A 26,898-nucleotide genomic window follows, 5' to 3' on the forward strand; every position below is an offset into this window, starting at 1 on the left:
TAATCAATGAGTAAATATATTTCCTGAAGGCAGACAGAATATTCGGATGGTCCAGAGATATGCATGTGAATATGCATACATAGGATGAGAGGAGAAGCAACAGAGGTGAGGCTGGAGTCTCTTTTCTAGAAGGTGTCAACAACTTTAACTCTTCTTATTATTATCTTGCCATCGTAATCTTCATGTTATCAATAAAAGCTGACACCAGACATTTTCACATTTTTTTTTCCTTATAAGGCTGGGGATTAAACCTAGGACCTCATTGCATGCTAGAACGCACTACACCATTGAGCTATAGCCCTAACCCTTCTTCTAGACTTTTAAAATTGCTGCTAATACTTGTCCTAAAGTGTGGATATCCAGATTCAAAGGATAAGCGGCAGGGAGAGGGCATGAATGGCTTTGGCAACACAGAATCGTAGTTTGAAGTTTTGGTATCTAAATATCTAATACCTCTTAGAATTTTATAAATGGAACCAAGAAAGTGAAAGAAAACAACATCAAGTAGAAGCTCAAATATTCCAATAGAGGTGCTGGTGGATCCTTCCATTCAACTTCAGGTGAGTCAGGGAGATGAGGGATTTTCTACACTTTAAGTTAAAAAATAAGTGACTGAAGAGCTAGTGCATACTGGGATATAAAATGGTAAGACAAGCTCGATGTGGTGGCACACACCTGTAACCCTAGTGCCTCAGGAGGTTGAAGTTCAAGGCCATTCTTAGAAAATAAAAAAATATAGCTCAGTGGTACAGCACCCCTGGTTCTATCCCTAGTACCAAAAACAAATAAAATATAACACCAACCAAAAACAGTGAGACAAGACCAGCACAGAAACAGGCAAACAGAAGTCGGACAGAGCACATAGCACAGGAAGGACAGATTTGAGGGTGGTCATCAATACTGAGCTCACATCGGGAATGGCTGTCACCCATGGGGTCTTCCTATGTCCCAGACATCTGAGCTACACACTTGGGATGTGGCATGGCTTCTGATATCTGCTTTTTTTTTTTTTTTTTTTTTTGGTGGTACCGGGGATTGAGCCTGGGCTTTGCACATGTTAAACACACCCGCTACCCCTGAGCTAAGTCCTCTGCACTCCTGTCTCTAATGGTTACCCTGGGGAAAAAAAAAGATAGGTAGAATGAGGAAGAAGCCATAGAGTAGCAGGTCAGCTCAGAGACAGACTCCTGGGGGTTCAAGATCCAACAACAGAATCATTTTCAGAAGAGCAGAAAAATGATCATGGTGGCACTCACCTGTGATTCCAGCAACTCGGGAGACTGACGCAGGAGGACCACAAGTTCAAAGCCAGCCTCAGCAAAAGTGAGGCCCTAAACAACTCAATGAGACCCTGTCTCAAAATGAAATATAAAAAAGGGCTGGGGATGTGACTCAGTGGTTGAATGCCCCAGGTTCAATCCCTGGTGTGTGTGTATGTGTATATATATAAAAGGAGAGTAGAAAGATGATTCCTGTAGACATTATGCGACTTGAAGTTCTTGCTACTTCAAGTATCTCTTGATGAGCCCTGATCTTCCCCTGCCCTTGACTCTACTTTTCTAGCTAATTCCAAGCCTGAGCCTCCTGCTGCTGCAGCAGCATTCCTCTTCACACATGGTAAAGGGCACCAGCCTCACCCGAAGGGGAGCGCCAAACCCCATCCTTTGTTTTCATTTTTGGAGTTTTTGTTAAATTGACTTAAATATAGAAAAGATGACTTCATTCTTTATTAAGAATCTTATGAAATCAACTTAATTTCTGGCAGAGAAAAGCAAATGGGTGATCGCATTTTCTCCTCTTAAAAGGAACAGTTATGTAACCAGCCCCCGTGGAGAAGCCAGGCTGAAGTCAACAGAAGGAAAGACGGAGACCGCCCTGCTTCTCTCTACTAGTCAGGATGACAGCTCGGGGTCCCCACACACTTACTTCTCATACAGCCTCTGTCCTCGCATGAACGCCTTCACCTCATTATCCAGCGGGAAGGTGCCATCGTCCTTTCTAAAGCGGTAGAAGAGTTTGACATCCTTGAACTCCTTATGCTCGTCACACACTGAAACACAACATGCACAGAGAGGCAAATGAGGAAAACGAATCACTCTGTATTTAATTACTCAAGTGATGTAAGTTGCTAAGTAAGAATCATTTCATTTCCTAATTCTGCAAGCACACAAATGGCTACTGTACGGGTAAATACATGCACAGCATTTAGCACGATACCTGGTACACAGTAAGTGCTCAGTCTGACTAGCTATCATCATCATCATCATTATTATCTATTAAGAGGTTCACAAAATTCAGACTCTTCTTAAGATGATATTAAGGCAGACATTAGCCTCAAAGAATGCACAATCTAGTGAGACAGAAAGAAATGACGGCATGGAGCTAAAACATGGTGTGACAGGGCCATGAAGGGGAGAGGAGAGTCAGGCACAGTGGTGCATGCCTGTAATCCCAGGGGGAGGCTGAGACAGAAGGATCACAGGTATGAGGCCAGCCTCGACATGTCCAAATTCAGCCCGGGCAACTTAGTAAGACCCTGTCTCAAGAAACAAAACAAGCTAGGGATGAAGCTCACTGGTAAAGCAACCCTGTTTTTGATCCCCAGTACTGGGAAAAAACCAACCAAACAAAAAAGAGGTAAAGAGAGACCAGTGCCCAGGAACCCAGGACCCCAACTTTGGGGAAAGGAGAGCCCAGGACCCCAACTTTGGGGAAACAAAGCTCCCTAGAAAAGTCTGTACATGGAAATCTGAAGAGTAAGTAGTAACTGGGCAAAAAGGAAGAGGCTTGGTATCCCAGCCCCGAGAAGTGGAGCACATGCAAGGGTCCAAACGAGGCTGAGAGATTTCGAAATGTGTTCATGAGGGTTAACTGAACCATTGAGAGAAATGGCAAAAACGTAAACAACCTGGATCTCCATCAACAGAGGAATGGATAAGTGTACGAGAGCAGCAAAATGAACAGATATACTACCAACATGAGTGAATCTCATAGCGTATTGTTCGAGTCACAAAAGAATAAACATGCATTCTTATAATGGCTCAAAACACTTAAAACAACATGACACGCTACTTAAGAGATGTATACATAGAAAGGAAAAGTATAAAAAAGTACATGGAAATAAGCCAATACCTCTTGGCAGGAGGACAGGAATGCAACTGGGAAGAGGTACACAAGAGACAACTTAAAGTAATATATGCATTTCTTTTTTCTTTTTCTTTTTGCATTTCTTAAATTCATGAAAGATTTAGCCCTATTTTTCCTCTCAAGTCACCTTGACTGTGGCCACCTCACTCACCATGGTGAATAATGCCCCGGTCTGCTAATTTCTGCATGAGCTTAATTGCCGTCTCTCTATCGGAAGCCTCTTTGTGTTCAATCAGCCAGTCAATCAATTCTTTTGCAACAAAACAGTTTGGGTAGGTTTTGAGATGATGTCGTCTATCTTTAATGACCTTTTCTTCATGCAGCCTGAGTCTAGAAAAAACAATGAACAATTTACTTTAGGAATTTGGAAGACCACATGAATAATTAAACCAATCCCAGAGAGAAGTTAACAAAACAGAAGTTCTAAATGCATCTGAGTCCTACTAAAATATCTTCATGTCAGTTGGTGATTTCCATTACTGTCAGAGCTCAAAGGCTCCAGGAGGTGATTCCACCCTCATATCTAGAGATGATACAGGTAAATGTGAGAAGAAAAAAACACAAGGCCAACCTACAACTCTCCAGCCATTCAGGAGATCAAAGAAAGCTCTCTTATCTTCTACTTTACCTTACTCCCTCCCTCTTTCTCCATCTACCTCTAGTGTTATTGGTTCAACCCACCAATAAAAACTCTAGAAACTTATTGAAACAAGGTACTTTCTCTCCATCACAAATTGCTCAGGGTCCACCATAATTTCACTCCTCCATTCTTATAACAAATACTCATGAGTGACTACCACCTGCCTTTTAGGAACTTTGAGGCAGCAGACTCATGCATCAGAAAATACAGAAGAAATGAAAGGCGGAGGCAAGGAGGATCTTAAGTTTGAGACCAACCTGGATAACACAGTGAGAACTTGTCTCAAAATTAAAATAAATAAATAAATAAATAAAAGGGTTGGGGATGTGACTCTGTGGTGAAACTCCCCTGGGTTCAATTCCTGGTACCCAAAAAAAGGTGGGGGAGGGAAATGTTTCAAACAATTTTGAGCACTGAATTCAGAAGTTCATGAAACCAACTGTTGTGATTAGGATAGGAAGTATCCCTAGAAGCTACTGTTAATTCAGGAACATTCAGAGGTAAGATGATTGGATTATGAGAACTGGAAACTAATAATTCCACCCTAGTTTAAATGGACTGACTAGTGGTAACTGTAGGCAGGGGAGGCATGACTGGAGGAGGGAGGTCACCAGGGGTCTGCCCTGGAAGGGTGCATCTTCCCCGGGCCCCTTCCCCTCTCTTCCTTTGCCTCCCAGTTGCCATGAGCTGAGCTGCTCTTCTCTGCTAGGTCCTTCTGCCATGATGTTCTGCCTCATCTTGAGCCCAGAGCAATGGAGTCTGAGGTCCATGGACTGAGACCTCTGAAACCCTGAGCCCCAAATAAACTTTTCCATCTCTAAGTCATTCTTGTCAGGTATCTTGGTCACAACAATGCAAAAGCTAAGACACCGCCTAACCTTGATTTAATTACATGAACTAATACATACCTTTATGCTTAAGTAAGTTTAATTAGGTATCTAATACCAAAATCATCCTAAAACATCCTCCAGTTGAATGGTTTGATGGCTCTGTGGCATTGAAAGTTGCAAAACTGGTGCATTTAGAGCTGTCTGTTCCTGCACCCAGTCGTCCCAGAACTTCCTAGAGTCAGATACAAGGTCTTTCATTCTCTGGTCTCCTCCTGTGTTCTGCTGTCATGCAAATCACTGTCCTTGTTCCTGAACTCCAACAGTTCCCTTAATCTCCTGCTTCTGTTCTGCCATGGTCCACTAAGCTAGCTGGTGTAAAAATATTTATGTAGAACTCAAAGATCTTGAGCAAAAGCTTGACATGAACATCTAGGAATAAAGAGAACAAGCACGTCATGCACGGAATGTATGACATCTATTTTGGTCACTAAAAGGCTGTTTTGTGTACTTTATTACTGATCCTCGGCTAAGGACTAAAAAACTGAGGATAAATGTTAATTGTGCTTAATTACTTCACAATGCTCTATCATTTGTAAATTCCATATTTTAAAAAAAAATTTTTTAGCTGTAGATGGACACAATATCTTTATTTTGTTTATTTAGTTTGTTTATGGGGTGCTGGGGATTGAACTCAGGGCCTCACACATGCCAGGCAAGCACTCTGCCACTGAGCTACAGTCTCAGCCCCCCACCATTTGTAGATTTCTATTATCTAAAAACTAGAAGTCCAAGATATATTAGTAAGACTGGCTACAGACAGGGCACAGCAATAAATCTATTAGAAAAAGAGATGAGGATGTCAGTAATATTAGGAAAACATCAAAGAGGAGGAATTTAGTAGGCCCAGAAAATATGCTTGTAAAATAGTAGTGGTGGAATAGCATTGCCAGATTTAAGCAGGAAAAAAATCCAGGAAACTCAGTTAAATCTGAATTTCAGAGAAACAACAAATTTTCATACAAACATATCCCAAATGTTATATGAGACCTACTTAAAATAATAAAAAAACCCCTATTATTCACTAGATCTTCAATTCAAATTCTACTAAGTACCCTGCATATTATCTGGGATGTGTCTTATTAAACATGGAAGCTGGTATATTAGGATGTTAGAGGGCACTCTTGTGTCTTCAGGGCTTTCTCCTCTAGTGAAGCTACTTGTGAAAGTTATGTAGAGTACTTGACTCATCATGTTTATCTGATTCTTCCAGAAAATACTTTGGTCCATGTGCTTGAGGCCAGACCACAGATTTCATGTGCTGAGGACAGGGTAGGAAATACAAACTTTAAAGATTATAAATTATAAAGCGGGTGGAATGAAATCAAACCACAGAATCTTATTCAGCCAAATAGCTGGGTATTGTGGCATGGGCCTGTAATCTCAGTGACTCTAGAGGCTGAGGCAGGAGATCAGGCTCTCCAACTTAGAGAGACCCTGTCTCAAAATGAAAAATAGGGTTGGGGATGTAGCTCAGTGGTAGAACACTCAATCCCCAGTACTGGGAGAAAAAATATGCAATTAGATTTTACTGTTTTCCTTCTTTGGCCACTTTTAGCCAAAATTTTGCTATACTTTACTTTTTAAATTATCTGGCTTAATTTGTTTCCCTCCTGGGTACTACAGATTGAACCCAGGGGTGTTCTACCACTGACCTACATCCCTATCCCTTTTTTGAAATAGAGTCTACACTAAATTGCTAAGGCTGGCCTGGAATTTGCAATCCTCCTACCTCAGCCTCCCAAATTACTGGGATTAGAGGCCTGCACCACCATACTGAAGCCAGAATTAGACAGGCAGATAGGCAAGGGTCAGATCCAGAGAATGGAGGAATTGAAATGTTAATTCCTTCAGAGCCCTTCCTCTACCCTATCAAGATAACCAGCAACTTCAATCTGTTGCTAAAGTAACCTGTCCCAGGAATTGCCCCTCCCTACAGGGAGTTATAAAGTCGTCAATTAATAGTGTCCTGGGAGCTTCATGCGGACTTTCCCCTGTCCACCTGCTTCTCACCTTTTGGCCATCCCACGCAGCATTTCCTGGCCTAGTCATGAACAGGAAGGAGAAAGACAGAGGGAAGACAGCAGGAGAACAAGGAAGCCTAGGACACATAAGAAAGACAGAACACCTTCTTGGGATACCAGGATACCAGCTATGGCCCCCTCCTCCCTCCTGGGAGAAGCCTGTTACCCTTTTAAATAAGCCCTGCTTTATATGCTTGCCTCAGCGTGCTTCTCTAATGTTATACTTCAACATGTGGGGAGCAGGACTCATCACCAGTAACTGGCGGTATCAATACCAGGTTTTAACTCTATAACTTTTTAAAAACATCAGCTAAGGAAAAAAAAAAAAAAGAAAAGAAAGAAATTCTGGGAGTGACCAGGGAAGGCAAAGTGGCCTCTCACTGCTTAGGAAAAAAGAAAATCAAAAACAGGAAAACCTGAGTTTTCTGTCTTCTGATTCAGGGCTAGTAGAAAAGGCAGTGGAATATAGCTCAGGAGGAACTGGGTTCAATCCCCAACAACACACACACACACACACACACACACACACAAAAGAAAGAAAAGAAAAATTAATTCAGGTTGGGCACCTTTCTGTAATCCCAGAGAATCAGGAGGCTAAAGCAGGAAAATCACAAGTTCGAGGCCAACCTTGGCAATTTAGCAAGACCCTGTCTCAAAATAAAAATAAACAGGACTGGGATGTAGCTCAGTGGTAGACATCCAGGGTTCAATCCCCACTGGGTGGAGAGAAGCTCAAGGTGGGGAAATAACATTCTTTTTTTTTTAACATCAGAAATTTATTAGTTGCTCAAAACGTTACATTGATCTTGACATATCATATATCATACATTTGATTCAAATGGGGTATGAATTCTTATTATTCCCATGTGTACAGATTGCAGGATCACATTGGTTATACAGCCACGTTTATACATACGCCATACTAGTGTCTGTTGTATTCTGCTGCCCTTCCTATCCCCTTCCTATCCCCCCTCCCTTCCCCTCATTTTGAGATAACCTAGAAAGGGGTCAAGGAGGTGTCATCTGTCTTACGTTAGAACAGATATTAGGGAAAAAAGAACATATCCAAAGTAGGGACAGAGCTGCTTGTGTTAAACATAAACATGATGAAAAAAAAAAAAGAGCTATGCAAAATTGAATAACAATTCACAAAGATTAAAAAAGGAAGAGATCATGCAATAGATTAAATAAGAATCTAGTCTGAAAGAAAACAATTTAGGAAACCGAAATAAATGACCCTATTTTGATTTAAAAAAAAAAAACTGAAAAGAACATGAGTTCAGTGAAATAAGAACTCAAAGATGAAATCATTATGAAAAGAAATTTTTAGGGAAGATCATCGTTGTCAAATGAATTACAAACTGCAAGGACAAACAAATTACATAGCTAAAAATTGAAATTCTGATTGAAAAAAAATACTTTAATAAAAGAAGGGCGAAAAACAAAAAATTAAAGCAGGTAGAAATATATATTTTGGTATAAAATTAATTCCTAATATTTGCTCAGTATACTCAAGTTTCAGGAACCAACTCAAATAGCCACCTTCATATTAGATCTAAGGAAGGTTTGGGTATTTCAAGAAAAAAAGAGACTGTCCAAGTATTTCTTGGCAAACTGATGAGGCTCAGTTCTTTCTTGCAATAGGTCATGTTTTAGTTATGGGATGATGTTTCTGGAGATATAGACCCAGAAGACCCCAGGGAAATCATTCCACAAAGCTCTTTGTTCTTTTCTGAGCACACAGGTTTACCCCCCAAGTGTCATTTCAGCAAAACAAAGACTTGGACTGTCAGTAATTCTGTGATAATCAACTTCCAAACATTGGAGTTCTAAGCATCAGTAAAACAGAGATACTGGTGCCCGACTATGTGCTAGGCACAGCTAAAACTGCTTCATGGGCATTGATCCTCGTTACAACTCCTGAAGGCAGGTAATTCTAAACTGCAAATGGTACCCATGTAGAGCTGTAATCATTAGTTAAAAAAAAAAAAAAAAAATGGGCCCTAATTAAAAAAAAAAAAAAAGTTCACATAAGTGTGCTGAAGTCATCACATGAATCCTTCTAATTAATTCGGTGACAATGACAATGAGTAATTTGTTTTAACATGCACAGAGTGGCAGAATGCAAAACATTAATTCTTAGACATGATGTCTGTCAGGAATCCAAGAATAATGAAGACTAATTTACTTAGAAATTGAAATGTGGAACCAGCTTCCATATAATTTGGAGGAGGAGGAATAAGTTATGAGCCAAGAGAGGAGTCTTAGCTCCTGTAAAGTTTCCAAATTAAAAAATTATTAGGTAGTGTTTATCTTTAAATACTACAGAACAGAGCCTTTCAGTTACTGTCCTTTCACGACCCCTGAGCTTGGAGCCCTTCTGGAGAAGTCTCTATGCCTACTGACTCCCACCCTGCTCAGTGGGACAGGGGTGGCACACTCCCCCTTCTGCCCCACCAGACCCTGGTACATTTCCATGTTTACAAAAACTGAGCAGAAATAAGATGAAAGAGAAAGAATTTTAGATCCAGGATATTGGCTATATGAACACTGATATTTTTAGACAAGTTACCAGGGGTTAAAAAGTGCTCAATAACTGTGCTACCGTCTTTTTTCTTTTATAGTCAGAAACACAGAATTCTGAAAATGAACACTGAAATTTGCATATCACAAACTGGGTGTGGTAGTGCACACCAGTAATCCCAGCTATTCTGGAGACCGAGGCAAAAAGGATCATGAGTTCAAGGCCAGCCTGGGCAATTTGGTGATGCCCAGTCTCAAAATCAAAAAATAAAAAAGGGCTCAGGATGTAGCTCAGTGATAGAGTATTTGCCTAGCATGTGCAAGACCCTGGATTCCATCCCCAGTACTGCAAAAATTAAATTAAATCAAATTAAATACTATATCTCCGCTTTTTAGAGTAATTGATTTCCCAAGTTTGCTCCTAGGGCTGGGATGTAGCTCAGTGGTAGAGTGATTGCCAAAGTTTTGCTCCTTATTGTTTGTTTTAAAAAGAAAAAACATTTCCTTGTACTTGAACTAAACTTCTTTCTTTCAAATTTTCACAATTTTTCAAAACCTGAAAATACATATCTCAAAGAAAGGGAGAGAGTAGCCATATTTCAAAGCCTTGTTGGAAAAGACAAATTTCTACAGAGCAGAGCCTCTCACGAATAGCACTCTTTAGTGCTCAGAACACATGCTCATTTGTCTGCATAGGGCAGGGTCTAAGTGGAAGAGCCCTTGACCTCTGGTGGTCCCTGTACACATGCACAGGCAGGACAATGGGAAGGCCCAGGGTACAAGATCCTCCCCAGTCCAGCTTACAGTAATAGATACACCAAGCCCAAAGACCCCTTGCCAGGTTTAAACCAGATTTGAGGTTTTCATACTCTATGCCATGGCACATTTTCTTCCAGTGAAAACTTTCCCAAACAGCAAATCAAGAGCAAGGTGGGGTGCTCTGATTAAGAGGCAGCTCTGCTGTCCAATCCAGAGTATTGAAGACAGAATTAGACAGGCAAGGGTCAGATCCAGAGGATGGAGGAACTGAATTGCTAATTCCTTCAGAGCCCTTCCTCCACCCTTATCAAGATAACCTGCCCCTGCTCCAACCTGTTGCTAAAGTAACCTGTCTCAGTGATTGTCCCTCCCCATAGGGAGTTGTTAATTACGCCCCATTCCTGCCCAGATAACTCCAATTTGGCCCCAAAGCCCCATGTGCTTCTCACCTTTTGACCATCCCACCTGGGCATCTCCTGGGCATAGTCACACACACAGGAAGGAGAGAGATAAGGAGAAAAGGGAAGGAGAAGAGGAGAACAAAGGTCTAGGACACATAAAAAGGCAAAACACCCTGGCTTCTTGGGATACCAGGATACCAGCTATGGCCCCCTTCTCCCTTCTGGGATAAGTCTGATACCCCTTTTTAAATAAACCCTGCTTTAACAATAAAAAATTTAAAAAAATAAAAAATAATAAATAATAAAATAAAATAAATAAATAAACCCTGCTTTATATGCTTTCACTTCTCTAATGTTACACTTCAACGTGTGAGGGAGCAGGACTCCTCACCGGTAACCGGCAGTATCAGTATTCCCTGGTGTTCTAACACACACCCTCCACAGCCCCAGAATACCTAGAATTTGTGGAACAAAGGTTAAAAATAAAACAGAAGAAGTGGAGGAAGTCGAGGAAACCAGACCATTAGGAATGAGGCGCAGTGGCCCACACCTGTAATCCCAGCAGCTCCGGGATGCTGAGGCAGGAGGATCTCAAGTTCAAAGTCTCAGCAAAAAGTGAGGCACCAAGCAACTCAGTGAGACTGTCTCTAAATAAAATACAAAATAGGGCTGGGGATGTGACTCGGTGGTAGAATGCACCTGAGTTCAATCCTGGTACCAAAAAAAAAAAAAAGGAATGAGAAAATGGCTGGGGGAGGGGGCAGCACAGAGAAGCTAAGAAAGGGAGTCAAGGTCGTGAAGCTTCCAACAAGGGGTGGTCAGGGACAGCAGGCTCTGGAGTGCCTTGGTTCCTTAGAGGGTTCCAGTTTCTCTTTGAAGCCTTGTGCACCTTTTAATAACCAGGACACAACCCTCCCCCTCGGATGGCTGAGTGAGCCTTGACTCCCTAGATCCAAAATTCACAGTACCCAGGCTCCAAGCAGCCCCTCCTCTCACCCCAGGCCCCTCTGAGACTCCCTTGCCTCTTTCTCACCTCCCGGACACTCTTGACTCTTCACGCCTTGAGCATGAGGACACCATGCTTTAGAATATGCCCTCTTCCCACCTTCAGCAATTCAAAAAAATCCTACTAGCTCTTCAAGGGTCAGCTTTCCAAGGGCACCTGCTCTGTGAACATTTCCCCACACCAGGAAGCAGCCTTCTTTCCTCTATTCTCCTACAAGGTATTTTAGTGCCACTAGTAGAGCCTTCATCCCACCGTATTACAGATATATGTGATCATGGACAGTAGGGGACAATGGCTTATTTATTGTTGCAATTCCAGTGCACAGGAAATGGTAGGGGATCAATCCTAGATGGGAAAATCAGTTAGCACATACTATACTCTCAGTACCGTGGGAAGCATAGACAAAATAGTCTTTGGATTAACAGAGTCCAAAGCAACCCACACTCAACACACTGGGGAGAAAATCCAACTCTGTTTTAACGGCATTTTTTTTTTTTTATTTCATTATACCGGGGATTGAACTCAGGGACACTTGACCCCTGAGCTGCATCCCAGCCCTATTTTGTATTTTATTTAGAGACAGGGTCTCACTGAGTTGCTCAGGGCCACACTAAATTGCTGAGGCTGGCTTGGAACTGGAGATCCTCCTGCCTCAGCCTCTGAAGCCATTGGGATTACAGATATGCGCTACCACACTCAGTTTAGCTGCATTTTCAATCCCACTGGTCATGGAATTTAAATCAAAAAAAGAAAAGAGGAGGGCATGGTAGTGCACACCTGTAATCCCAGTGGTTCAGAGAGCTGAGGCAGGAGAATCACAAGTTAGAGGCCAGCCTCAGCAACTTAGTGAGACCCTAAGCAACTTAACAATACCCTGTCTCAAAACAAACTATAAAAAGAACTGGGGATATGGCTTAATCGTTAATGCATCCCTGGTTTTAATCCCAGTACAGGAAGGAAGGAAGGAAGGAAGGAAAGAAAGAAGGAAGGAAAGAAGGAAGGAAGGAAGTAGAGAGAGAAAGAAAGAAAGAAAGAAAGAAAACAAAACCAAACCCCACCATCCCATCCTTCATCTCAGACAGTTGGTTCACAGGCTTTAGATTCAAGGTGATTCTGTAATGTTCTATTCCGGTCCAGCTAACCAGCTGCTAAAATTGCATCAATTTCCTCTTTCAGCCCTAGGAGAACAAACATTACTGAGTGCAGGGTGTTAATAATACCTAAAAAATCACTGTCCATCTGATAAGAAATGTGGAAACTGTTTTTCAAAAAATAGCTCACAGAGAACTGCAGCAGGCTGCGGGACCCAGAAAACAGAGGGGAGACTGAAAGCACATATTTTCATTTAAAAACAGTGTCATAAATCTCAGCCAAAGTCAACATTTTGAGTTAAGAACACAGCAAACGGAACAGAGAGCTTTGTGATGTGGGCAACAGCCCCAACACAGGTGTGCCTTAAGCCAAAGCTATTGTCCTTTCCACATGTTCTGCCACAGCCAGTAAGTGTCCTTGGGGACCTGAGAACCCAGAGAGAGTCACTCTAAGTCATTATCCTTGAAAGGCTCTGAGCCTAAAAGGACAAACGAAAACAGGAACAAATGAAATTTAACACAACTGCATTACCTTTGGGATTTATTTTATAATTAAAAATTTAAATTATCAAAATAAATGCTCACAGTAGAGAAAAATTCAACACATACTAAATGAAAACTAAAAGCCTCCTTCCTGGATTATTGAAGCCAGTAAACTAGCAATAAACTGATCATTGTTGAAGCTAGCTGACAGGAAAGTGTGCTTATGTATACTGTAGTAACTACTTTGATATATGACATTTTCCTTGCTCTCCATCTTCCAAAAAAACCCTGATATTAATTGTTGCTTATGTAATTCTGCAGAAATCTGCTATATATACATACACATATGGTTTGATAAGTATTTTTTATATGAAATAGGATCATAATACACATTTTGTAGTATTGCTTCAAGAAACTGCTTGAATGCTCCCAGCCTGACCAGAACAATAGAACACGGACAGGAATGGGAAGGAAAGAGTATAGTACTGTAAACAGAGCATGTGTGACTCTGGTGAATCAGAAGGAACTGGTCTGGGACTACATACACACACACACACACTAACTCACTCACTCACAACAGGCTAAAAGTGGCAGTACCCACTTCACTTATTTATTTAGCACACAGGGCACTCTACCACTGAGTTCTGTCTCCAGCATTTTTTTAATTTTTGGTTTTTTTGAGACAAGGTCTCACAAAATTGCCCAGGCTGGCCTCAGATTTGCCATCATACTGCCTCCGCCTCCTGAGCTGCTGGGGATTACAGGTATGTGCCACCATGCCCAGCTGCAGTTCACTGTTGTAGAAAATGTTCGTGCCAAACATTCCACTAGCAAATCCTTTTCAGAAGGTTGTAGGCAATTGTTCTGTGAATGAAGAACAAAGCCAGAATCAAAGTTCTACTCCAAGTCCTTCTAGAGAGCGTGTGAAGTCGACACAAAGCAAAATCCCCTATGAGCTGTCTCAGGTCATTGCAATGCATCGAGATGGCAAACACACCCAGAAAGGAATTTTTATTCCAAATCTCATATAACACATAACCCCTTCTAAATCATGATGAAGGAGTATCAGCAGCCAAAATAATAGTAATATGCTGCATCTGGATGGAGCCATACACCACCAGAGCTGAGCCTCACAATATCCCTACGAGTCAGGAAGGCAATGTCACACTCATCTGATAGATAAAGAAGGAGGCTCAAAAAAGTTAAGAGACTTGATCAAGTCACATTTTAATAATAAGAGATCAGGACTTGAACCCAGATCTTCTGATTGCTATGTTTAAAGAGCTTTCAGGTCATCAACTGTTTGGTGGTAGGAGCACCTGTTTGGAGCAGTGCTGGAAAGAAGAAACATTCTAGGTATGTCCAAGCGCCATAATAAAAGTGAGAATTTACGCAATTTACACATCACACAGACAATGCCACTAATATACAGGTCAAACTCAAAAGAAATGCCTACAAAAGAAGTCATCCTGCTATCCTCACGTTTGCATCCAGAGGATGTCATATGATTAACATGACACTCCAGGGGGCAGGAAATGGGCAGAGGATTAGACCATTCAGAGAGTTGGACAGTTCATGTGAGACATCTGCTTCTCAATGATGTTTGCCTAAAGGCTTGTGAGGCCTTTCTAATCTCTGACCTCATTCTTGAGATAAGAGGAAAATACAGGGTCAGGATGGGAAGTTCTCTAGGTCAGCTTTCTTTATCGTGGGTTAAACCTGTGATTTTCACTTATTCTTTCTCCACGTGAGCTCTTTCTCAAGAGCTCTCTCCTTCTGAAGAAACAAAAGCGCATCATATCTCCAGGTCTGATCTGTCCTATGATGAGTCAGAAGAAATGTGCTCTTCCTGCTCATGAAGCACCCTTCCAAGAAGCACCAAGAATTTCTGTTTTACAAACAGGCCATTATTTGTCTACACACCTCGCCCAGGAGCATTAGGCCTCTAATTGCCATCTTACAGGTGAAGAAACAAGTCCAGAATGGTTCGGAGAACTTGCTGAAGACACAGCGTGACTCACAGGACCAATACTGGTTATGGTGTCCATCAGCCCCGGCTGTCTTGGTAAAGGACAGGGCAGCGTTCTCCACTCTTGGCCCCTGTCTCTGTTGTCCCTCTCTGTCATGAAGGGATGCTTGTCCTGACTTCTACAAACACAGGGTGAACTATGTTCTCTTAGAGCAGGGTTTCCCAAACAGCAGGAAACACTGTATCCCTCCCTTCACACGGGGTCCCAAGATCTGACAGTGAGCCAATAAATGGTCCTGCTCAGGTGACATCAACTGAGGGAGAAGAAAACTAAAGTTCCCAGGTAGGTTTAAGGGCCTCAGTTACCTTAGTTAGCAAATTAACTTCTGTCCTCCTCATTCACTATTCATTATTCACACAGAAGCAGTGCTATGGAGCTGGAGAGCCAGGGTTCAAATACAACTTCCATCCATTATTCCCTCTAACTTTGGACACTAGAGTTCAGTGTCCCTTCTTGGTGACTGGACTTTCTCATCTTTAAAATGGGAATAATAAAGCATGACTCATAGGATTATAGTGAGGAATAAATGACAAACTATGTAGAATTCTTAGCACACAAGAAGATCTCAATAAATATCAACTCCCATTACAGTTATTATTATGTAATATATATTTAATTGTCTTTTTTGCTGCAAGCATATAGAAGTCCCTAAATATGCATTTTGGTGATTTTGCAAAACAAATGTAGTCATGAATCAGGGAAAAATCAGGGTGGGCTAGTAATTACTGAAGAGTCTGGCCTCTTTTGATAAAGAATTAGAAAGACAGCCCTGCTAATGGAGTGGTGGGTTAAATCCAGGGCACTGGAGTTGAGGGACTCCTTGCTCACTCCCTACAAATAGGATGAGACCCTCTCTTCCTTGAGACTTGCTAGAGCCAACCTCATCTCTTCTTTTTTTGGAGGTACTAAAAACTGGGGGCATTCTACCACTGAGTAACATCCCCCACCCCTTTAATTTTTTTATTTTGAGATGGGGTCTTGCTACCTTGCCTAGGTTGGCCTCAAAATAGCAATGCTCCTTTCTTAGCCTCCAGAGGCACTGAGATTATAGACCTACACCACCACACCGGAGGCTCAACCTCACTCTTCTCTGAAAACCAAATTGATAATTAAAATCACTTAAGTGTTTTAACTGGAAAGAACTGGCAGGCAATCCAGATCACACCTTCCCTCATATTGGTTTTTACAGAAGGGAAAATTGAGATTTAGAGAAGTTCGGTGACTTGCTCAAGTTTTCCCAGCTGGAACTTAAACCGTGGGCTCCTGATTGATTCCAGAATGGTTCAGTGTGCTCCACAGTTGCACTGTGGGAAAGGAGCCCCCTGAGCTATTCTTCATCCAGAAGTGGCCCACTGAGAAGAGAGCTGGCCTGGGCTCGGCCTGTGGCAGCCTTTCAGGTCATTTCTGGTGGCACCCAGAATACACTCATTCTTCTTCTTTTTAAAAAAAATATATATATTTTTTTAGTTTTAGATGGACACATATCTTTATTTCATTTTTTTATGTGGTGCTGAGAATCAAACCCAGTGCCTCACACATGCTAGGCGAGCACGCCACCACTTGAGCCACATCTCCAGCCTCAGAATGCACTCATTCTTCAGCAGCATGCTGCCTCCCAACCAAATGTTTAATGGTGGAAACTGGAAACCTCTTCCCAGAGAAGACAGTACCTGAGGGATTATTTTAGACAAAGGAAAATATATAAAAAGATCAAGGACAAAATATCATCAAATACCTAAAATATTGTCCAATACATCCCACCACTACCCCCGTGAAATCTGAAAAACACAGGCAAGATGATCTGGACTGTCAGCACTAGAATCACCTCTAGGGCTGGTTGAAACAAGGCTGGGGGAGGGGGGACACTGGGGACACAGCCTACTTTTCTAATTCACTAGGTCTGGGTGGGCCCAAGAGTATGCATTTCTAACCAGTGCCTGAGTGAGGCAGATTAGGGACCACACTTTTGCATATCACTGGGTTGGGATCTAACAGAGCCAACAGTTGTGCTGAGGAGTCAACAAAATAAAAGAATAATGGGACCCAGGTGAGAGGCTGAGCCCAGAGAGTGGCAAGTTCAAGGCCAGCCTGGGCAACTTTGCAAGGCCCCTATCTCAAAATAAAAATAAAAAGGGCTGAGGTGGTAGCTCAGCGGTGGAGCACCCCAGGGGGCAATTCCCACTACCAAAAAAAAAAAAAGAAAGAAAGAAAGAACAAATAAAAGAAAAGCAGCAGCCTCAGAAGAATAATGGGAAATGACAGGGAGGAGGGAAGCAAGGTGAAGTTGAGCAAGTAAATCTAAGCCAGGCAGGGTGTGGTCAAGGACACACCCGCCCCACCCTGCCGGTTTGCTTCCAGGAACCGAAGTACCCCTCTCTAAGAATCAGAACCTGTGGCCCAAGGCCCATAGACCAGTGAACTCATTTCAGAACCAGGTTTATCCTGCTTTTAGGTCCCCTCCTTTTAAATGCATTTCCCTACCTGCTTGCTTCTTCTTTGGGCAGTGGCCTGGCCTTTCCTTCCAATAAAAAGGCATAAAGGTTTTTGTTTGTTTGTTTATTTTTAAGACAGTGTTTTAAAAATTGGTGTGTAATTATTAAGACAGTTCTCTGGCTGAGGAACATAAGCTCACTCCTATACGAGGTGAATAGTTAATCAGCTGGTATAACTAATGGCAGGTATTGCACCTTTTCCCATTTTGACAGGGGAAATTTAAAATAGGAAGGCTCGTCATTTAGAAGGCAGGAGTTGTCCCACTGGAGAGCAAAGATGAACACAGGGGAAGCCAGGCTCAGGAAGTTGCCCTGACCATGGTCCATAAGTGGGCAGAAGAGAAGGAGTCAGGTAGAGTGTCATTTCTGGGAGGAGTCGGGACACCTAAGCCATAGTGTGTGCAGTTTTTATCTAGGTACCTGAGCAGTCTCTTGGCATCTAGATTGGTCTCTCCAGTCAGGACCCAATTCATTTCCTGATCTGGAAAATGAGGAAGCTGACTTCATGTATCTCGAAAATCTCTTTCAACCCGTAACTTCTGTGTTTTCACAGACACCCTGATGAGCCTCCAGGGTAAATTCTCACAGGATCAAAATAGAACAGAGAGTTTTGGGCACATTTTGTACTGAAAAGATCAACCACAAACCACAGGGCCAGGAAACACAGAACAGCAAATTTCATTTCCTTTGGGCTTCCAAACAAGGATGAGCGTATTAAAGGGAATCTTGTGCTAAGCATGCTGTGCAAACACCGTGTAGGGTTACCATCGTCTATTTTCAGCTCCCAGGACAGATGCTGAGGCTGCCAGAGTGACACAGGCTTTGGGTTTTGCACATTTTTTTTTCACGATAATACACAAGGTTTCTCGAGATTTAAAAATATTCTGAGTCTTCAAAAGTGTTATCAGTGACATCTGTATCTATACTAAAGGTGGCTTTTGGGTAAGGAGCTTGTAAAAAATATTTCTCAACCAACATACATTTATTGACTCCCAACTGCATACCAGACATAGCTTAAAAAACTGTTTATGGTAGACTAGTTTCTGTAGTCTGAGGGCAATGGAACTGAAACAGGTGTTGTTTTTTCCACATGAAATGTGTACTCCATATAGAGGCAGTATATACTATATACTATATACAGTATATATGTCTCCAAAATAGGTAAAAATCTATCCCACATTATTTTTCTCCCATTTCTTTTTTCTTTTTTCTGTCTTAGCCAAATGTCTAACCTTCTGTCTCTGTCTCTAAATGAATGGTTTTTTTGTTTGTTTGTTTGTTTTTAATCTTTGCTATTAGGAATTAGACTTAGGGGCACTTAAACACTGAGTCACATCCCCAGCCATTTTTATTTTTTATTTGAGACAGGGTCTCACTAACTTGCTTAGGGCCTCATTAAGTTGCTGAGGCTGGTCTCAAACTTGTGATCGGCCTGCCTCAACCTCCAAAGTCATTAGAAACACAGGTGTGCACCATTGCACTCGACTTCTAGACTCCTGTTTCCTTTTGAGGACATTTTCTTTCTTTTTTTTTTAATTTTTTTTTCTTTAGTTGTAGATGGACACAATCACTTTATTTTATTTATTTTTATGTGGTGCTGAGGATCGAACCCAGTGACGTAATGTGCTAGGCAAGTGCTCTACCACTGAGCCACAACCCCAGCCCCTTGGAGGACATGTTCTTACATAACCAAATTCAGGTTCACTTCAACCTCCTTCCATTGTACCGTCCTTCATCTAACCAGCAGGATGCAATTTCTAGTAGGATCTATTTTCTCCAGTGCTCATTTTTACCCACATACTGTTTTATATTACTTTACACTTCTTTGAGCTAATTCTCTCTTCAACTATATTACAATTTTTTTTTCTTTTTTCATATTTTGCCAGAGCATCTGGGATAGGGCTAAAATGACACCAAATAAAAGGGTTGGGGTGTCCACCTTTATTTAACGCTGACCAGAAACAACAGCACGGTACAGAATGCACAACTCTGGTCCTAGTGTTGGCCCTCTGGCACCTGTACACCCTCTTCCAGGTTGAACACAGCCAGCAGCACTTCTAGTGGTTTCTGCCATTGCTTTTCTATGCATACGCAGTCTCAGGACCACCTGTATGTTGGTCTGGTTCCCTGGGAGAGGAGATGTTAAAATGGCTCTTCCTTGAGGAAGAGCTGGGTTTTTCCAGAGCACACACGGCAGGGGGCCGAGCTTTTGCTGGAGCTCTATCTACTGTCTGGACAGGTGGGGCTCGGGCTGGTGGACAGGGCCTTCTGGGAGTCAACTGATAGCTCAGAGTTCAGCAAGGGAGTCAGACAAGGAGACAGGAGAGAAACTGGCAGAAGACCTCAGTATCTGTCAGCCCCGAGGACAAGGAGCCCAAACTGAAGGTGCCTGTGGTCACTGAAGTTCGGTGAGAAGGAGGCATCAGTGTAGAGGCAGCCCTCTGTGAAAGGGTGACAGTACCCATAAAAGAGGAACCAGAGGGTGTCAGTGCCGGGTGGGAACACACACTTCCAAACACTAAGAACCAAAACTTCTGGTCACAGGAAGACCTGTTGAGAAGATCTAAAAGACAAGAGAGAGATGATTAACCCCTGCCTATAGAGGAGGTTTTCTCTGGTGATTGAAATCAGTTGCTAATAGCTTGCACATGGCAACACTGCATACACCACCCAGAACTTAATGTTTCTCACCACCACTCACTGTTTTTGGTACCTGGGATTGAACCCACAGGTGCTTTACCACTGAGCTACAGTCCCAGTTGAAGGAAATGGTTACCTACCAGTCCTCTTGCCCCACCCTAAATTCCTCCCATTACCTGGCCCTGTCTGCAAAAAGAACTCCCCCATGACCTAGCTCTGCTACACATTACAAAAACCAGACCCTCTTGGGAGCCAGCTGCCGCCCACCCCACCCCCTGCACCTGCAACCAAGATGTGCCTCTCCAGTGATGAATAAACCATGGCTGCTCCATGAGGTCTCCCTCCATTTCCTTTTTCTTTTTGTATTTCCTTTCCTGTGCTTTCACCAGTCCCTTTTATTTTCTATTTTGAGATAAGATAAGCTCCGAGTTGCTTAAGATCCCAGTAAACTGTTGAGACTGGTCTGAAACTTGTGGTCCTCCTGCCTCTGTCTCCCAAGTTGCTGGCTTTTTGTTCTGTTTTTGCAGTACTGGGGACTGAACCTAGGGGCACTTCACTGAGCTCTTTGTTTTTTGAGACAGGATCTGACTAAGTTTCCCAGGTTGGTCTGCAGGTTGCCATCCTCCTGTCTCAGTCTTCCAAGATGAGATTACAGGCAGGTACCACCATACCCAGCAACCAAGACTCTCTAGAAGAGTCCATCCAACCTCACTAATAAGAATATCTCTGCATGGTTGCTATTAGTTACATTCATGGTTTTATCTGTAGTGGTTTTTATTTTTCCACATTATGTTTTTCATGGGTTCTCCATTATTTTAAAAGCACCCCCAACACTGTTTTCTCTATTAACTCCTATGAGCAGGTATTCAAAAATCTGCTGATGATTATATAAAGAATCTAAAAACTTACCAAACCTTATTTGGAGCCCCAAGAATGCCTACCATGCCTCCAAACACCTGTGGCTACTTATGAAATAGAGTATTCATTAAGCCAAACACAGTATCTTCTAAAGATAGCTAGGTAACTGAAGATCCCATCAGCCCTTAGCCACATTCTCCTGACAGCTGTCATTTGAACTGGAGTGGCACTTGGCAACAGCTAAAAAGTTACACTCTACTAATCAGGCTAGTAAAGGCAAAGCAGGGAAGCTCAATGGTGACTCTTGGGAAATCATTAGGATTCTACAGGGCCTTTGAAAGACTTAATTGAACTTCACCGTACTATGGGTATCTGTTTCCAATATCTTCCCATACCATCCCTTGTTTTATTGTGTGAAAGATTCTGGTTAACAAAAAAATCCAACATGACAAACTCTAGCTCTGGGTACCAAAAAGTTAATATTTGTGTTTTGAGAATTAGTAGGCTGTCCTGGTTTTTAAGGAGCTTCTATTTTAGCGTAGTGGACTGTTCCTTGGTGACTCTGATTTATATCACCGTTACAGCTGCCCAGAAGTATTTGGATAAGTTAAGGATCTCATTTGTTCCTCCTTGAAACTTAAAATGTCCTGCAAATGAGTCCCCATTCATCAGCCATGTAACTTTCCCACTGATTACACAATAAAGTTCAGGGATAAGAGCTTCAATAGCAACTCAAGTTACCCATGAACAGGTTTTAAGACTAAAACAATAATAAAACATGCACTTTGATAAACTGACATCAGGTAACCACAGAAGAGGGGCTGGGGATACAGCTGAGTGGTAGAGCGCTTACCTAGCGCGTATACAAGGCCTTGAGTTCACCTCCCAACTTCTGAAAGAAAGTAAGCCAAAGAATAGGCATTTTGTACTAGTTTGTTAATAGAAAAAATGATGGTCTGAATACAGTTGCTATACTTGCTGGAAATGAGCTGTTGAGTAAATACAACAGAACATGTCCATGTTTAGAGAATCACAGGACCCTCTGTAACAGGGGTTCACTTAATGCTTTGACTATATCCCTTCGAAATTTATATAATTTTTTTCTTTTTCCTGTTCTTCTTTTCCTTAAACTTCTCCTTGATCTTCTTTTCCATGATCTTCTCCTTCCTGATTTCTCCCCTCTAATCTCATTTTCTCTGAATCACCTTTATAAAAGCCCCCTGTTCCTGCGAATGAGCAGAATCACAGCCTTTGAGATAGGAGTCCTCTTCGTTTCTCCTTTGCTAGCAAAGCAATAAATCTTCTTTTTCCCTTTTCTCAAGACCTTGTCTTTGTTATTGGATTTCTAAAACTCTACCATGGGGCTGGGGTTGTGGCTCAGTGGTAGAGCACTCGCCTAGCACGTGTGAGGCCCTGGGTTCAATCCTCAGCACCACATATAAATAAATAAATAAATAAATAAATAACATAAATGTATTGTGTCCAACTACAACTAAAAAATAAATTAAAAAAAAAAACCTCTACCACATAAAAAATATTCTTTTTCCTGTTTTCACCACCATATTTTATTTATTGAAATGACCACACCATCCAGCTTCCTAAATCTTCTCCTGATGTATTTAACATGGTCTTTGAAGACTAGGGAAGCTTTCACCCAAACCAAACTCAGCCAGTGTAACATCCCATGTTGAATCATGTATCAGTGGACAAAATCCATCCATTGCATTGGACATGCAATTAGTTTTTTTTAAAAAAAATATATATTTTTTAGTTGTTGATGGACCTTTATTTTATTTATTTGTATGTGGTGCTGAGACTCAAACCCAGTGCCTCACACATGCTAGGCAAGCGCTCTACCCCTGAGCCACAACCCCAGTCCCAGGTTTTTTGTTTGTTTGTTTGTTTTTTAAATGTCTGGATTATGGTGTGACTTTCACTTCATGAAATGAGAATAAATTCCATTTGTTCCCAAAATGCATCATGATATTTGAGTTCTATGCTGCAGACCTTTTAATGGGGCAGGGAAGGGGGAAGAGTGAAGGGGATTACTGAGTATTGAACTCAGGGGCATTCTACCAGGAGCTACATCCCCAGCCCTTTATGTTTTTTTATTTTGAGATAGGATCTTGCTAAATTGCTCAAGCTGGCCTTGAACTTGCAATCCTCCTTCCTCAGTCTCCCCAGTCACTGGGAACACTGGTCTGCACCACTGCACAAAGTTCATTCTGCATTTCTTCAATCAATGTATAAGCTAAAGATCAAAAGGTGACCATTACTACTAAAAAGAAAGGAAAAAGCCTTGGACTAAGAAATATGTAGTAAATGGGCTGGGGATATAGCTCAGTTGGTAGAGTGCTTGCCTCATGCACAAGGCCCTGGATTCAATCTCTAACACCACAAAAAAACATAGAAAGAAAGAAAGAAATATGTAGTAAAAACAAAACAAATCCAGATAATAAAGCATTACTGCACTTGGAGGACATGCAAGTTTTCTTCTTGTTGTTCTTTAATATTTTTAGTTATAGATGAACACAATACCTTTATTTACTTATTTTTATGTGGTGCAGAGGATCAAACCCAGTGCTCACAGAAATGTAAAATTGTGCTGCAATTGTGTACAATGAATCAAAATGCATTCTGCTGTAATATATACCTAATTAAAATACATTTTTTTTAAAAAACCCAGTGACTCATCCATGAGAGGCAAGTACTCTACCACTGAGCTACAACCCTAGATCTGTTCTTTAGTCTTTTTTAAAATTTTTTAAATTTGTTTTAATTAGTTATACATGACAGTAGAATACATTCATGAACTTTGATATATCATACATAGATGGGATATAATTTCTCATTTTTCTGAGTGTACATGTTGTAGAATCAATGTAATAATGTCTGTTTCCTTCTACTATCTTTCCTATCCCCACATCCCCTCCCCTCCCCTCCCTTCACTTCCCTCTATCTAATCTAAGGTAATACTATTCTTCTCTAGTGTCCCCCGCCTTATTGTGAATTAGTATCCACATATTAGAGAAAACATCTACCTTTATTTTTTTTTTATGGAATTGGCTTATTTCGTTTAGCAAGATATTCTCTAACTCCATCCATTTACTGGAAAATGCCATAATTTAATTCTTCTTTAAAGATGAGTAATTTCCATTGAATGTATATACCCATATACATTGAATGTATATACCAACTCACAATACTATACTGTGGAACCAACCTAGGCAACAGCTAGGTTGGTTCCACAATTTAGCTATTGTGAGTTGAGCTGCTATAAACATTGATGTGGGTGCATCATTAGAGTATGCTGATTTTAAGTCCTTTGGGTATAAACCAAGGAGTGGGACAGCTAGGTCAAATGGCAGTTCCATTCCAAGTTTTCTGAGGAATCTCCATACTGCTTTCCATAGTGGTTGCACCAATATGCAATCCTACCAGTAATGTATGAGCGTATCTTTTCCCTCACAGCCTCATCAACATTTATTGTTGCCTGTATTCTTGATGATTGCTATTCTGACAGGAGTGAGATGAAATTTTAGTGTAGTTTGATTTGCATTTCTCTAGTTGCTAGAGATGTTGAACACTTTTTCATATATTTGTTGATCAACTATATTTCTTCTTCTGTGAAGTGTCCATTCAGTTCCTTAGCCCATTTATTGATTGGGTTATTTGTTTTTTTGGTGTTTTTTGAGTTTTCTGTATATCCTAGAGATTAATGCTTTATCAGATGCATGTGGTAAAGATTTTCTCCCAATCTGTAGGCTCTCTCCTCACGTTATTGTTTCCTTTGCTGAGAAGAAGCTTTATTAATTTGAGTCCATCCCATTTATTGATTCTTGATTTTACTTCTTGTGCCTTAGGAGTCTTGTTAAGGAAGTCAGATCCTAGGCCAACATGGTAACGATCTGGGCCTACTTTTTCTTCTATTAGGTGTAGGGTCTCTGTTCTAGTGCCCTGCACAAAAATCAACTGTTCTTTAGTCTTTACTTTCCATCCAATGGTACTTCCAAACTTTTTATTGGTGTTATATAATCAATTCCACAGTAAACATCAATGACTGTATTTATTCTCTTGACTTCAGTCCAGTTTTTCTTTTTTTTTTTATAGAGCTTTATCTCTAACCTCTCATTAGTCCTGGAGGGTTGGTGGGTAGGACTGAAAGTTCCAAATCTCTAATCCTCTGGTCACTTGGTCTTTCTAGTGATCAGCCCCATCCTGAGGGGGTCACATATGTGTAAGTCACTCCACTAGCATAGACACAGTTATGATCAGAAGGGTGTGTTAGAAATAACGCTGGACACTCCCATAACTTCAGAAACACTAAGGATTCAGGGTCTGTAACAGAGGACAAAGACTAAATATGTTTCTTATCTGACCACAGTAATATTTTGTTCAGTTGCCCTCCATCAACTCATGGATTCTTCTCTTTCTCTACCTAAGTCATCTCCCTCAATCCCCAACACACACACAAAGAAAAGCTGTCTCTTTGAGGGCAGTGATCATGCTGTTTATTTCTTTATATCTTGTTCAAGACTATCAAAAGCCAATCTCACAGGTTCTCAATAAACATCTGTAGGCTGACTAAAGACAAAATGTTATGAGAAACATTTAGGCATATTAATTTAACAGTTATATACAGGAGCACACATATGTATGAGAAAATTATTCTTGCAGAAAAAAATGAAAAAAGATATATTCAGGTTTCTCTGGTATTTGGGAATACCCTGTGCCTTATATACACCCCAAAAGCCTCAAATTACTGATGCATAATAAAATGTTAACTGTGCTTTAAAGAAAGAAAGTTCTGGTCCACTGCTTGTTCAGATCCACTGACTCACTAGAGGGCTATCTCAGACCCTGTGTTTTGTTGGTTGCCATGCGAAGAAGATAGTTCTGTTACTACAACATCAAAGACCCCTGGATTCAAAAGTCAAACAGAAAAATATGCTATTGATGTTGTTATCATTACCAGTAAGAGCTGTGGTAGGAGGAAGAATAGCCTCATTCTCTCCGCCTGCTTATATAAGGGCTATTTACCATTTTGATAGGCCTTTCATCTGTGCCAAGTGAGTCACAATATCCCTTTTATTAATTACTCACCACAAGCACCATGTAATGCACAGGAATATTACTGGCCCAGATGAACGCCCTGAATGCATAGGAGACACAGAGAAATTATGAGGAACTCGACTACACTAAGACAAATGGCAAGGGTCGGAGCTTGAACTCAGCTCTCGAGTCCTGCTTAGAGTCCTGGGAAAGGCTATGATAGTGCTTCCTTCACTAAAGCCTGGGACACATTTGCTACTGTCTCATCACCTTAGGCTTGTGGTATGGCAATACTGAAAATCAGCTCAATCCAACAAATATTTATGGGGTGCCCAGTAATACTAGAGACTGTAAGATCTGAGAGGTACAGTAGTGAATCTTACATAACTGACCTTTGTCGTATAGCTTAGAGTCTAAAGAATGGCTTCTAAAGGAGGGCCTAGGATCATCCATAGGGAAAGAGCTAGAAAATACCAAAATGTCTATGTTTAATTAATTAATTAATTAATCTAAAACTTTAAAAGATTTTAAAATTTCTTTTTCTGTGTCTGTTTACAATACAAACACATTAGGAGAGAATTGCATGTATATAACTGTTACATTAATATGCCTAAATTAAGGAAATCTACATCAAGATATTTACACAGATAAGGAGGGGCAAGCTGAGACATTGGAAACTCACTGGATGACAGAACTCTTAGGACTTTGAAGAACATGCCAGGACATGTCACACTGGCAAATCTTTCTCCTTGCTAAAGTGACTAAAGTGCTCTCTTCCTCACTAAAGTGCTCCTGGTAGCTTCTCTCTTCCCCAGCTCAGCTGTCACCTGCTTGAGGAAGTCTCTGCCATCCTCTCTCCCCCAAG

General features: G+C 41.2%; 1 protein-coding gene across 1 annotated transcript in view; it reads right to left on the reverse strand.

The window, feature by feature from the left end:
* The window catches only part of Deptor (DEP domain containing MTOR interacting protein), a 140,570-nt gene that overhangs the window by 92,818 nt on the left and 20,854 nt on the right, over positions 1 to 26,898 (reverse strand). The window contains exons 2-3 of the mRNA XM_027949714.2: positions 3,299 to 3,477; positions 1,927 to 2,050 (exon numbers count right to left, since the gene is read on the reverse strand). Coding sequence (XP_027805515.1) covers positions 1,927 to 2,050; positions 3,299 to 3,477 — 303 coding nt within the window. The remainder of the gene's footprint in view (positions 1 to 1,926; positions 2,051 to 3,298; positions 3,478 to 26,898) is intronic.

This window comes from Marmota flaviventris, chromosome 15, assembly GCF_047511675.1.
Source record: "Marmota flaviventris isolate mMarFla1 chromosome 15, mMarFla1.hap1, whole genome shotgun sequence".
NCBI lineage: Eukaryota > Metazoa > Chordata > Mammalia > Rodentia > Sciuridae > Marmota > Marmota flaviventris.